The sequence below is a fragment of the Eptatretus burgeri genome, chromosome 15, assembly GCF_056783735.1.
Source record: "Eptatretus burgeri isolate ZD-2024b chromosome 15, Ebu_testis_v1, whole genome shotgun sequence".
Classification (NCBI taxonomy): domain Eukaryota; kingdom Metazoa; phylum Chordata; class Myxini; order Myxiniformes; family Myxinidae; genus Eptatretus; species Eptatretus burgeri.
This window is the reverse complement of record NC_140975.1, coordinates 6,809,585-6,823,747: the sequence shown is the minus strand read 5'-3', so window position 1 is coordinate 6,823,747 and position 14,163 is coordinate 6,809,585. Positions and strand designations below refer to the sequence as shown.

Genomic DNA, 14,163 nt, shown 5'->3' with positions numbered 1-14,163 from the left:
TGGTATTGACGCAGAATGGCATTTTTTTGCCACAAGTCATGGCAATGGCCCTTCAGATGGCGTGGGAGCCTGCGTGAGAGATCACGTGAGAGCCTGCGTAGACCTTACGACAGTCAAATTATTTCTCCAAAAGATCTTTTCGCCTTTGCTGAAAATGGTTTGAATGAAATGAAGTTCGGTTACGGGATCCAAGAGGCGTATGACGAGGAAGAACGAAATCTGGAAGAAAGGTTAAAAACGGCCAAAACCATAGCTGGATCTCAAAAACTTCATGCTTTCATCCCTATTTCTGAAACTGCTCTTCAAGTACGCGAATTCAGCCTGAGTGAGGAACACCGTATCGAGTCAGCTGTTTCAAAATCTCCACCAACTTTTAACGGGAAACTCAGGTTATGTCACAGTGCACTATGATGGAAAATGGTGGCTTGCCTGCATCATGGAAGCCTTTCAGGACACTCATGAAGTGAAAGTGAATTTTCTTCATTCAAACGGGCCCGCAAATAGTTTCTTTTTTCTGACATTGAAGATCACTGCATTTTAGACATTTCTGATAAACTTCTTTCCATAGAACCAAAAACTGCTACAGGTAGAACCTACATAATCAGTAAAAAAGAAACACAGCTGTCAAATAAAACATTGGTTGGCAAAAAAATCCTGACTATAATATGCGAGGAAAAACTTACTCGTACTAGTATCGCTTCCAGTTCCTGTATGTGCATGTGGAAAATTTATGTACAATATACTGATATAGTGTATTGGAAATATTGTGTTCAAATATTGTGCTATGTATTGTGGCGAATTGTGTGTCCAGCACCCGAGTCCCCTAACAATAAAACCATCATCACACTTGAACCCATTGAGATCCCATTTTCATTTATGCTGAGGTGTTGGAGTATATGAAGGGGTATTCTCACACGAAAAAAAATCGGGACCATCGGTTTGGCTGGGGAGCGGGGGCCCAAGGTCAAAGGGTGCCCCAAACTATAACTTTTTGAATTTCTGTTTCGGAGTGATTTTACTTTACGTGATTCGAAAGATTTAGCTTTTACAAGCATTTTGATACAAAGCTCAGCCAAATCAAACCACTACAACCTGTGATATGGCCTCTGGAAGATTGTGGGGCAGCCGGGGCTGCCCAAATTTGGAGGGCCTCTAAAATGGGCCCACAGGTCTAAAAGTTGGTATTTTGAGTTTTTTCACCCAAGTGAATAAATGACCAACATCTTCTTCTTCTTTCGGCTGCTCCGATTAGGGGTCGCCACAGCGGATCATCCGTATGATCCGCATTGTGATTTGGCACATGTTTTACGCCGGATGCCCTTCCTGACGCAACCCTGGTCGCCTCTTACGACAAAGGGATATGGTACACCTATTTTAAATGGGGTATACACCGGCCCAGTACACTGGTACTCATTACGCCGACCTCCGAAGGATGACAGGCTGAGTCAACCCGCTGGTGTATTAATTCAGTGGCCCAACAGGGATTGAACTCAGGACCTTTTGGATCCCAAGCCGCTGCCCGAACCACTGTGCCAACACCAGGCTCTGAATAAATGACCAACATATGGGGAGAAAATGAGGTATTAGTGTCAGGAGGGTGTGTGCACTTGACATGGAATGCACCACTTGGTCCTTTTTCTTTTTTCTTAAACATGCTCATTGTTGGGAACAAATGTACTTGCGCCAAAGACAAATCAAGTCTCCAATCGGTTAATTACTCGTCTTACCGGAAACCCAGAACAGACTGCCTGCAACGCATCCAGCATGGCAAGAAAGCGAGTGCTCAAGAGGAGCGACCAGGGCCCATTTGTTAGTGAGGGGACAGTAAGCCTCCACGGTAGGAAGCAGTTGACGGAGTTCGTTCCGCCCACCGGCTGCAAATAAGCGCCCACTCAGAGCACCCAAAGCAAAGTGCTCGCGGCATTTCAGCATCGGAGCTACCTTGGTTGGAATCATGGAGGGAGGGTGGAACAGGTATACTCAAGTCGGTTTTAACAAGTCTACTAGCAACTTGTACCACATGATCGCATCGATGCAGATGCATTTTTCATCACAGGATGTCCATTGTATTTAAACTTTTTTTTTAAGGCCTAAGTTTTATGGAAACAATAAAAAAATTGCAATATCATTTATTCAATCTATCTTCTATACTAATAAATGTCAATGTGTGTCCGTGTCCTCCATAACTCCTAAACCATGAAACCTCGTGGCCCCAAACTTTGCAAGCATACTAATGGAACTCCAAGATGGTACATGAATGAAAATTGTATGTTTGGCTAAATTAAAACACCCCTTTTGAAGATAATTAAGGGGGTGCTCATCACAAAAAAACAAAATAAGCCTTACCAAGATAGTGTTATCTTGGTCAGCTCGCAAGAGTATTTATCCGTCATTTTGGGGGGCCTGTTCGACAATGCCTTGATTTGGAACAGGCCAAAACGATTCTTTAACGATATATTTTTTTCTTTTTTTCCACTTTCCTCACTCATATCATTGAATGACTGATCATCATACCTATGAATCGCTGGATATACATTGCAAAGCTTATAAACGCCCGGAGACTCCAGTGTCTGTGGCTTTCTTTCATTTCCGCATGTGCCGTAACCTCTAAATCTTAATCTGAGCCAAATTTCAGAATATAAACTGCTTTGACTTCAGCAGTCATTCCGACTGCTAAAAAAAAAGTGTTCATTTGTCCAATTCGAACATCGCTTGACATTCTGGGCGCTATGAATACCTGAAGTTTATATAACTGATCCGCGATCGATAATCACTTGTCAAGCCAGCCATTCCTTGTCAACCATTTCGTTGGAGTGCTTCCTTGAGTGTTTAAGCCACTTGGTGAGCGTTCTCCAATATTGGTACTATCACTGAATATTTCGATCGACTTGAACAAAGTTCAGGGCCCATTCGCCTGCATTTGGCCGTGTGGTGCTTCGGGCGGTGGTTCGCTCACTGAAAATATGCAATTTTATTTTACACCACCTTTCCCCTTTTTGTACGATCTTTCCTTATACGACCCATCACCAGCAAAAAAATGAAACGTTTCGTTTTCAAAAGTTTCTTCAACGGTTTCATTTAAGTGCTTGCTTGAGTGCTTAAGGCACTTGGTGAGCGCTCTTCAAGCTTCCATGGCGATATGGTGGCTCGGTTCTCCGTGGGGATTTCGGGAGGATAGCTGAGAGCCATGCATGCTCGCTCTAAGCTGTCTCGCCTGGGTTCGAATCTCGACCCAGCTATAAACTGTGATCACAGTGTTTCACAGGCAGGGTGATTTATCAGTCTGTGTGCCGTCTCTCGGATAGACGTTAAACTGGACGTCACGTCTGTCAGAATCCCCAGCTCCCCTTTCTCTCCCCTCCTCTCCCCCTCTGTGAAGGAGACTGTTAAGGACTGACGGTTTAGTTTTCAATTTAAAACTGCTTCCCCATAGTGTATCATGTACGAATCAGATTCAGAGTGAGCCAACCAGAAAGTGCAAACATCGCTGCATATGCGAGCATGCATTGCAGGCAGGCCTTTGCCATGTAGATAGCATGGGTTTTAAATGCTTCCACCTGGTATTATATAGAACCTGGCGGTTTCAACAGATGTTGCTGTTTGGGTGTGTTTTATCTCCCTTCCCGATCCCTCCCCTCACACTGCCTTCCCTTCCCTTCTCCTCACGCTGCATTCCCTCCCCTTCTCCTCACACTGCCTTCCCTTCCATTCTCCTCACGCTGCCTTCCCTCATGCCTACCTCCTCCCAAACCCCCTCCCAACTTCCACACACTCCTCTCACCCCCCTCTTTCTCTCTCTCTCTCTCTCTCTCTCTCTCTCTCTCTCTCTCTCTCTCTCTCTCTCTCTCTCTCTCTCTCTCTCCTTGCCCTCCCCCTTCCCTCCTCTCGCTCCCCCCACCTCATTCTTCCCTCGCCCCACCCGAAGTGTGTAGCGACTTTTGGTGAGGCGTCGCTCTTCCCACCCCCTCCCCTTCCCTCGCTCTTCCCACCCCTCCCCTTCCCTCGCTCTTCCCACCCCTCCCCTTCCCTCGCTCTTCCCACCCCCTCCCCTTCCCTCGCTCTTCCCCCATTCCTAGCTCCCCCCTTCCTCGCTTTTCCACCCCTCATGCACCCCTCCTCATCCCCATCCCCACCCTCTTCTCCCCCTCCCTCTTTCTCACAACCCCCCCTCCCCCCTTCATACTTCCCATCAGCGAAGCGACGGGTTGTATCTGCTAGTCAATAATAAATGTGAACCGTTATAATATAACTGATCACAGATAAACCTGCACAAGCATTGTTAAGCGATTTATATGACAATTCATCTTCACATCAAACTTGATGTTTTTTTTAAAAACCAATGAACACACATTAAAGTGGCTTTACAGTTAACTGCACTTGGTGCAAAGAGTTTGAGTGAAACAACAATGCCTTCATTTCTGTGTTTCTTACGTCTAAATACAACACAAAGGATTTGGATTTGTTACTTGCAAAATCAACATTTTTCAATTGTATTGATCAGTGGATTTTGTTATTCTGTCTGTTTATCGGCTACAGATCACAATTATAAGCCGATCATCGTGAAACTTTACCAAGCTGTAGAGATCGTCTCAACTGAGAAGTCTATTAATTTTAAGGTTAAAGATCAATTCAAGGTCAAACTTCTAAAATCAATTTTTGTCTGAAAAATCGGCAATTTACATCCTAGTAACTTGAAATTTGAACAGGATTTGCATCATGCATTACTGAATTTGGAAACCAACTATTTGTGAGGGCAAAAGGTCAAACTTCTAAAATCATAAATTTTCATCTGCTTAACCTAACCTTTGATGAACGTTATCAATTTGAATCGTAATGAAATGGACAATTTGATGTATCCATGGCAACCTTTGGAGAGTGGGGTGGATTTTGCAAGTATCATGCTCTGCACGACGTTTTTTTTCTTGTCTTGTATTGTACAAACTGTGGGTGAGGGAGGTCAGGGATTTTGGTGGGGGGAGGAAGGTATGTGAGGGGCATTGGTGGGTGGGAGTGAGGTGTGGTGGTGGGAAGCTTTTCCAAGCAGTAAGCAAATGTACACAACATCCACCACACTCAGTTATTGCACAAAGATGAAGTGTCCAAACAAAGATATTTTAACAAGTTGCATCACTAATGTTGATATGTAACATCTACTAATTAAGTCCAGAGGGATGTGGATGATAAATTTGTTAATTATAACAATGATGTTGGATGATGACACACACACACACACACACACACACACACACACACACACACACACACACAGTAAACTGATACATCAGTAAGTAGATTTGATATTAACACCGGTGATGGACCAAATTGTCTAATGTACCATATTGCAGGAGACATGAACCAAGAGATTCACTCTCAATCAATGAACGATTTGATTTTCTTCTCCCACATTGTACATTAAAAAAAGAGAAACAATCTATCGTTTCCATTCAAACTAAATGCAAAACGTTTTATAATTGGCTCATTGCATGGAAGCCAACTTTGTCCCAGTGTTGAATCTGTACACCGTGTTTGTTCCAAGTATTATATGTAATCGGTGACCTCTGATAAAAAAGGACAAATGTTGCAGAATGCACAGCAAATTAAAATAAACAAACCTCTAACCAGCAGCCATCACCACGAGGGTCAAAACGATACACAGAGCGGTTGGCCCACTTCTTCTCTTGCCCTCCAGCCACGTACAAGAACATCCCAAGGACAGCAATGCAGTGGTGGCTGCAGACTTTAGGCAATGTCGTTCGCTCTTTCCAGCTCCCAGACTCTGTACTCAGATAGAGCACCTGGTTTGACTTACTGCTGTCTCTGTACTTTCCTCCAATTACATGCAAGGCCTGTTGGTGACAAAACTTGGATAAATCACTTTGGTGGTGTCAGGCTGGTGTTGAGGATTGCCAACATGGCATTATCAATGGAAAATGCCAATATGCCTGACATCCCAAACTTCCTGCAAGGAAGACAAAGGACAGGTTGGAAGTAAAATAAACGAGAACTACCACTTTATAACTGCTGGCAGTGATGACCGGGTACCCAGACGTCCGCCTTTGATAAAACGTGAGACTTAAATGATAGTCGCAAAGTTTCCCTTCGATAGGATAAGTGTTTCCAGAGAAAACATTATTTATGAGTGATACAAATGCAGCCCTGCTTTGATACAGTGTGGGACTGACGAGTTACGAACCGGGCAGCGCAAAGTGTTCAATCTAATTATTACGTATGGAGCCCTTTTTCCTGGGGACATTGGCGGTATCAATTGAATTGCTATTCCTGTACCCTCAAATGCTTTCAGGTGCAGCCAAGTGAGCCTTCTGGAAAAAACAACAAAAATCTAAAAGTTCTCAGATTCAAATAATTAAATATTTCTGGCTGCCAAACCGCATGGCCAATCGGGTTGAAATTTTAAACCTACGTTTCACATGTCGGCTAGATTATAGTTGTGAAGTTTCGCATATATTGAAGCAGCTGTTCCAGAGTAAACATTAATATTTATCCTTCAATCCAACATGGCTGCCAAAACAATGGGCCGATCAAGTTGAAATTTAAACACTTCATTCCGCAAGTCTGCTGCATCATATCTTTGAAGGTTCACATTTATTGATGTAGCAGTTCCAGAGTAAACATTAATTAATATTTTCCCTTCAATCCAATATGTCTGCCAAACGATGTGTCGTACATCAAAAGGGGGAGAGAACTTTTTGTTCATCATGGAGAGGCGGTCATACATGTGGAATTTTGCCTCGATCTGTTCAGCCGTTTCAGAGAAGAAGACTTTTAAAGTTATTAATTTTCAAGCCAATATGGCTGCCGTACCATGTGCCCTATTACAACATAAATTTAAATTCTCCATCTAATAGGGAAGTGGATTATGCTTGTTAAGTTTCGTGTTGATCGGACACAATGCGTTTTTCGATCCAAAATGGCCTCCAAACCTTGTGACTTGTGACATCATAATTTTTACCCTCTTGCAGGCATGGGGGTAGATTATATTTGCCAAGTTTCACTTCGATAGGTTATGTGGTTCCAGAGAAAACATTAATAATATAATTCTTGAATCCAACATGGCTGCCAAACCATGTGACCTATCAATTAGAAATTAACAAACCTATATTCACTGCTCGTGTGCAATACGTTTGTGAAGTTTACCCTTGATCTGACCAGCTGTTCTGGAGAAGATGTTTGAAGGTTTTAAGGTGAATTCAATATGGCTGCCAAACCATATGACCTATCAATTAGAAATTAACAAACTTGTGAAAGGATGTCTTGGGGAAAGTGTGTGTGAATTTTTGCCTCAATCTGTCCAGCCGCTCTGGAGAAGAAGATTTTAAAAATTTATTTATTTTCAATCCAAGATGGCTGACGAACCATGTGATCTATGACATCATAATTTTATATTCTACTTCCAGTCGTGCAGTGGAACACGTGTGTGAAGTTTGGTGTTAATCAGATAAGGTGCGTTTTTCTATCCAAGATGGCCACCAAACCATGTGACTTGTGACATCATAATTTTTACCCCATATGCAGGCATGGGGTTAGATTACAGTTGGCAAGTTTCACTTCGATAGGTTATGTGGTTCCAGAGAAAACATTATTTAATATTTTTCTTAAATCCAACATGGCTGCCAAACCATGTGAGCTATCAATTATTCATTAACAAACTTATATTAACTGCTCATGTGCAATACATCTGTGACATTTCCCCTTGATCTGACCAGCCATTCTGGAGAAGATGTTTGAAGGTTTTAGGGTAAATTCAATATGGCCACCAAACCATGTGACCTATCAATTAGAAATTAACAAACTTGTGAAAGGATGTCTTGGGGAAAGTGTGTGTGAATTTTTGCCTTAATCTGTCCTGCCGTTCTGGAGAAGATTTTTTAAATTTATTAATTTTCAATCCAAGATGGCTGACGAACCATGTGATCTATGACATCATAAATTTATATTCTGCTTCCTATCGTGTAGTGGAACACGTTTGTGAAGTTTCGTGTTTATCGGACAAGGTGCGTTTTTCTATCCAAGACCGCCGCCAAACCATGTGACATGTGACCTCGGAATTTTTAACGTATATGCAGGCCTGGGAGTAGATTATAGTAGCCAAGTTTCGGTTCGACAGGTTGTGTGGTTCCAGAGAAAACATTATTTAATATAATTCTTGAATCCAACATAGCTGCCAAACCATGTGACCTATCAATTAGAAACTAGAACTGCCACTTTGGAACTGCTGGCAGTGATTACCGGGTCCCCAGACGTCCGCCTTTGATACAACATGAGACTTCAATGAGAATTTTGCAGTTTCGCTTCAATTGGATAAGTGGTTCCAGAGAAAACATAATTTAATAGTGATACAAATACAGCCCTGCTTCGATGCAGCGCCGGACTGACGAGTTACGAACTGGGTAGCACAAAGTGTTCAATCTATTTATTATGTATGCAGTTCGCCCTTTTTCCTGGGGACATTGGTGGTATCAATTGAATTGCTATTCCTGTACCCTCAAACGCATTCAGGTGCTGCCAAGTGAGCCTTCTGGAAAACAAGCTCAAATGAGCTAAGATCCTCGTCCTCTTAATGATGACGTCATAAAAACGAATATGACGTCATTGTGATGTATCAGGTTTGCGATAAATTATCTGTGCAATTGCCCGGCTTGATTCCCGCAAATAAAATTCAAACAGCTTGCCTAGTTTCGGAGACAATGGTATTGGCGATTTCCATTAGCGGCAATATGACGTCAACTTTTTTTCTAGGAAGAATTTCCAAAATGGGAGATGGTTACTGCCTGCGCGTGGGCTTTCTGCATTTACATGGCAAGTTTCACAAAGATCCGATGAAAACTCTGGGTTGTGAAACAAAAAGTCAAAAAATAGGAATGACGTCATAAAAATTGATATGACGTCATAGTGATGCATGATATGTGCGGTAATTCATCTCTGCTAATGCCCTGTTTGATTCCCGTAAACAGAATTCAAAAAGCTTGCCTAGTTTCGGAGATAAATTTTTCGGCAATTTCCATTAGCGGAGATATTTTGACGTCAGCTTTTTTTCTCGGAGGAATTTTCAAAATCGGAGATGGTTACTGTCTGCGCAGGGTATTTTTACATATATATGCCAAGTTTCAGGAAGTTTCGATGAAAACTGTAGGCTGTGAAATAAAAAAGTCCACAAGAAGAATATGAAGAACAACAATGTGAGTAAGACTTAGAGATACTCCACGAGGATCTAAAAAACAAAAATCTCAAAGTTCTCAGATTCACATAATTAAATAATTCTGGCTGCCAAACCACGTGGCTGATCGGGTTGAAATTTTAAATCCATGTTTCACATGGCTAAATTATAATTTTGAAGTTTCGCATATCCAAGAAGAAGACTTTTAAAGTTATTAATTTCATTAATATTCAGCGGTTCCAGAGTAAATATTACTTAATATTTTTCCTTCAATCCAACATGGCTGCCAAACCATTGGGCCGATTGAGTTGAAATTTCAACTCGTCATTCCGCATGACTGCCATATCATAACTGTGAAGTTTCATATTTATTGATTCAGCAGTTCCAGAGTAAACATTAATTAATATTTTTCCTTCAATCCAATATGGCTGCCAAACGGTGTCGTACATCAAAGGGGGGAGGGGGGAGGACTTTTTGTTCGTCATGGAGAGGCGGTCATACATGTGGAGTTTTTCCTCAATCTGTTCAGCCGTTTCAAAGAAGACTTTTAAAGTTATGAATTTTCAATCCAATATGGCTGCCGTACCATGTGACCTACTCGTCATTCCACATGACTGCTACATCATAACTGTGAAGTTTCATATTTATTGATTCAGCATTTCCAGAATAAACATTAATATTTTTCCTTCAATCCAATATGGCTGCCAAACGATGTGTCGTACATCAAAAGGGGGGAAGAACTCTTTGTTTGTCATGGAGAGGTGGTCATACATTTAGAGTTTCGCCTCAATCTGTTCAGCCGTTTCAGAGAAGACTTTTAATGTTATTAATTTTAAATCCAATATGGCCGCCATACTATGTGGCCTATTACATCATAAATGTAAATTATCCATCTAATGAGGTGGTGGATCATGCTTGTTAAATTTCATGTTCATTGGACAAGGTGCGTTATTCTATCCAAGATGGAGGCCAAACCATGACGTGACATCAAAATTTTTACCATATATGCAGATGTGGTGGTGTATGATAGTTGCCAAGTTTCACTTCGAGAGGATAAGTGGTTCCAGAGAAAACAATATTTAATATTGTTCTTGAATCCAACATGGCTGCCAAACCATGTGACATCAATTATTCATGAACAAACTTATATTCACTACCCTTGAGCAATACTTTTGTGGTTTCCCCTTGATCTGTTGAGCCGTTCTGGAGAAGATGTTTGAAGGTTTTAGGGTAAATTCAAGATGGCCGTCAAACCATGTGACCTATTAATAAGAAATTAACAAACTTGAAAAAGGGCGTCATGTGGAATGTGTGTGTACAGTTTCGCCCCAATCTGTCCAGCCGTTCTAGAGAAGAAGATTAAAAAAAAAAAAATATATATATATATATATATATACATAAATATATATCAAAACAATATGGCTGCCGAACCAAGTCACTTATGACGTCACAATATATATTTTTTCTGTGGTGAATTGTTGTGTAGATGAGGCCCAAGAAATTTCAGATTTTTCCCATGCAACGTTGTACTTGACGAATTTTCACCGGGATACCGCTTCACTGATGACGTCAAAAAAAAAAAAACACCCGTATTCCCGATGGGGAGTTCATCAACATGTATGAAGGGAAAAAAATTTCCATTGCATGGTTTCAGAGATACAGGGGTCCAAAGTCTATGGTTTTTTTCAAGATGGCGCCCGTACCATGTGACCTATGACGTCACAATTATCAATTAAGTTTTCTATCAAAAAAAGATACACACTATGGTGAAAATTTTGTGTCGATCGGACTTACCGTTCCTGAGAAAATGATTTTTAAAGCGAAAGAACCCGCAAATTGCCGGCGGAAGAAAAATAAGAAATAAGAAATAAACAGAAGAAAAACAATAGGTTACCCAGTCCTGATTGGGTACCCTAATTAGGTAATTGAAAAATTACCTGTGTGTGGTAGCGCAGTCCCGTCACTGGTGTTTGTAAGGCAGGCTGTTCAAACTTTTGTGAATGGTAGTCCAGTGCCTGACGAACTGCCGATGCATAAGTGTGTTGCCCAGCAGAAAGGTCACTTGGTAGATCAAGGGAGCGCAGGACAGACGGCTCCATCAGAGGGAAGCGGACACATGCCAGCACAGAGGAGGCGTGCACGGCTCGTTCGGGCACGTGCATAAGCCATGCCACAGCAAGCTGCAAACAGCCGCTCGGGTTGGAAGAGTTGGGCACAGCTTTCAATCAATAATAATATATCAACACAATCATGACACCAAACCAACATTCATGGAACACATTAAAAAGTGGAATTCTGAAGCATTTAACATGGGCAGTGATTGATGACAAAATGAAACAGCAGTTGACAGCGTCGGTGACTAGATGCCCAAATCCAACATCTCTCTCCTATACTGCACCTCACCAACGCTAAAACAGTCAGATTAGAGTCAAGTTCAAAAGGGTAATCTTTTCCTGCTAATTATTCCAAACCCATTTCCCTTGCCTGTGATGTCACTTGACAGTGGATATAGATGGTGGGAATCTTGTTTATCCATTAATACACGTCATTAAATGAATGATGAGGGATTTAGCTACTGTTAACAGCAAATTAAGGACAGCATAGCCTCACATTACCTCTGTTACTTCTCTCATTTTTTGGAGGGGTAGTCACCCCCTTACCCTCAAGCATCATGTTCTCTGATGGGCCTTTTCTCCTTCCGGTTCAGTGTTTATTCAGTAACCTTTTCAACTGACCACCAAGACCAAGAGTCCGAGAAGTCAGAACAATCTGACCAACATGGCCAAATCACACTTCAACACCAAATCAGTTAGGACCTATCCCTGCTCTCTGACGCCTGGCAAAGTCAATGCGGAACGTTTGAATTCACGTTCAAAAATTTTGTGACGCTATTTTTTTAGGGAGTTAGGGAGGCATGTATGGGCTTGATTGAACGTTACTGATCATTTGTATTTCACATATGATTAGATTTTTCAGGGCCCCTCATCAAGAGTAACACTCGACCCAAACAAAGCCAACGAACAGCTGACGCAACAAACTCAGCAGAGGCCTACAGGCCTAATGTGTTTGGACCACCAGAAAACCAAGATGGTGGCCATATCATTTCGTCTGGGTGCTCTGGTGGGTGGAGTCAAGCGAGAGACATGGGTGTGGTCCGGAAGATGTCCAACCAATGGGTGCACATTTCAAAAATCGACCTCCAACAAGAACCCCAACAACATAACGTGAAGCTCCTTGTCGACCTGCGACGTGTCGCAGGTAAAAATTGTACCGTTGGAAAGGTAATAATCGATTTACTTGGAACAAAAATTTGCATCCGCTTAACCGTAAAAGTGCCGGTTTTAAAAACCTGTCTTTCTGGAATGGAAGAAGAAAAAGTGGGATTTGGAGCTTAATGTAGCGGTTCCAATGGTACCATTATTATTCTACGTCAGCAGGAACTCTTTAGAATAAAGCGTGACTGGCACGGAAGGAGCACACAGACAACAACCACGAAGACAGCAGCAACAGCGACGTGTTATAAAAGATCCATTTTTTTGTGATTCACTTCATTTTAATCCTCATTGACATTCACAGACAGACGTGCAATATGTTTGTGAAGTGCAACATGTTCTCTTTTGATTAAACCCGTCAGCGAAGCGATGGGTGGGCACAGCTCGTTCCAATCTAAAACAGACCGAGTGGTTACCCTATGTAGCAGTGCTGCTGCTGCTTTGTGCATTCGTGACGCAAAATCCTTTCGCCTGAGTGAGAAAATCCACCGACACGTCCAGGTCCAATTGTATCCCCAGGGCAAATACTGTCCCCTTTGTCCAATGAAGTAAAATGACTGGTTACCTTTTCGGTCCAAATAAGTTTAATTATAAAAAGTTTTTTTTGAAGGGTGTTTTTAATATAATAAGATGAGAGAGAAGGAAAGGCAAATAATTATAAGAGAATCTCAAGGAAAGCAGAAAAAAAACAGACTTCAGGGGAAACATTTGGGTGAGAATTAAACATAACCTGGAGGGACGGTCAGAAATGAGGGCAGGTGTGCGGATGCGTGCAGGCGCCATGCGGTTTGTTTGCAATCGGTGGTGATGGGTGCCAGAAATATGGGGATGGGGTAGGTTTAGTAACACGGGGGGTGCAATTCAGAAGCAGCAAGAGCTGCGGCTGCGGGCTGGGTTCACGGCGAGTGGAAAAAAAATCTATCTTCGGTAATGAACTAGTGGGTTTCGAAAACAAGCACAGCCGCGTGTATACCCACAACTCAAAGCACAATTACGAAAATGCAGTGAAGAGTGTACACTTGTTTGTGTGGGGTGAGGGGAAGTGCTGTTCCTATGTCAACCTTTGTGTTAACAGTGTGCACTAAAGGAAGGCAAATCAAACACGTATTATGTTGAAAACAACTGTGTTCAACAATATAAATGTGTAATTATATCTCTTACAACTACCGTATTATGAACTTTCGGAGGATCGTATGAAATCACTGTACTTTATGAGGCCTCACCCATTGGTTTGATTAATACCGCTGTAATAACTTTCCCAACGATGAATAACTGCAAAGTGGCAGCACTAACATTAGGCGGTGCATGGTGCAGGTAATGAAAATTGGCTCTTTTACCCCACTATTTACAGGTGTACAGCACAAGGTATATCACCCTTTGAAGACTTAAAGCTTCGAGGGAAGGATTCTCACCTTCCATATGTCGTGCTCAGAGAGTGCGGTGAGCTTGTCATTCTGCAAAAGGTCCGTAAACATAGGCAAGGGCAAGGAGAGAAGCTCTGTGGGACAGTTGGCCAGCAAGACTGGAAGCTGAGCCACGAGGAAGTCATTGAGGGCCTCCTTGAGAGAAGAAAGATCATACAAGTCGGCCAGACTGTGCATCTCATTGATGTTGGAAAGAGTCATTTCCTGAAAAGACAAGGAAGAGAAACAAAGCTTAATTATTTTCTTCCCCCTTCTGATAGATGTGCGCAATTAGAACGTTGGGATTTGGTCT

The 14,163-nt window shown here is 42.0% G+C and overlaps 1 protein-coding gene across 2 annotated transcripts in view; it reads right to left on the bottom strand.

The window, feature by feature from the left end:
* Positions 1 to 14,163, bottom strand: part of KLHL32 (kelch like family member 32) — a 71,915-nt gene that overhangs the window by 16,025 nt on the left and 41,727 nt on the right. For both annotated transcript variants that reach the window (XM_085857870.1, XM_085857871.1), the window contains exons 5-8: positions 13,860 to 14,075; positions 11,113 to 11,355; positions 5,613 to 5,846; positions 1,728 to 1,941 (exon numbers count right to left, since the gene is read on the bottom strand). In XM_085857870.1, the coding sequence (XP_085713996.1) occupies positions 1,728 to 1,941; positions 5,613 to 5,846; positions 11,113 to 11,355; positions 13,860 to 14,075 (907 nt within the window). The remainder of the gene's footprint in view (positions 1 to 1,727; positions 1,942 to 5,612; positions 5,847 to 11,112; positions 11,356 to 13,859; positions 14,076 to 14,163) is intronic.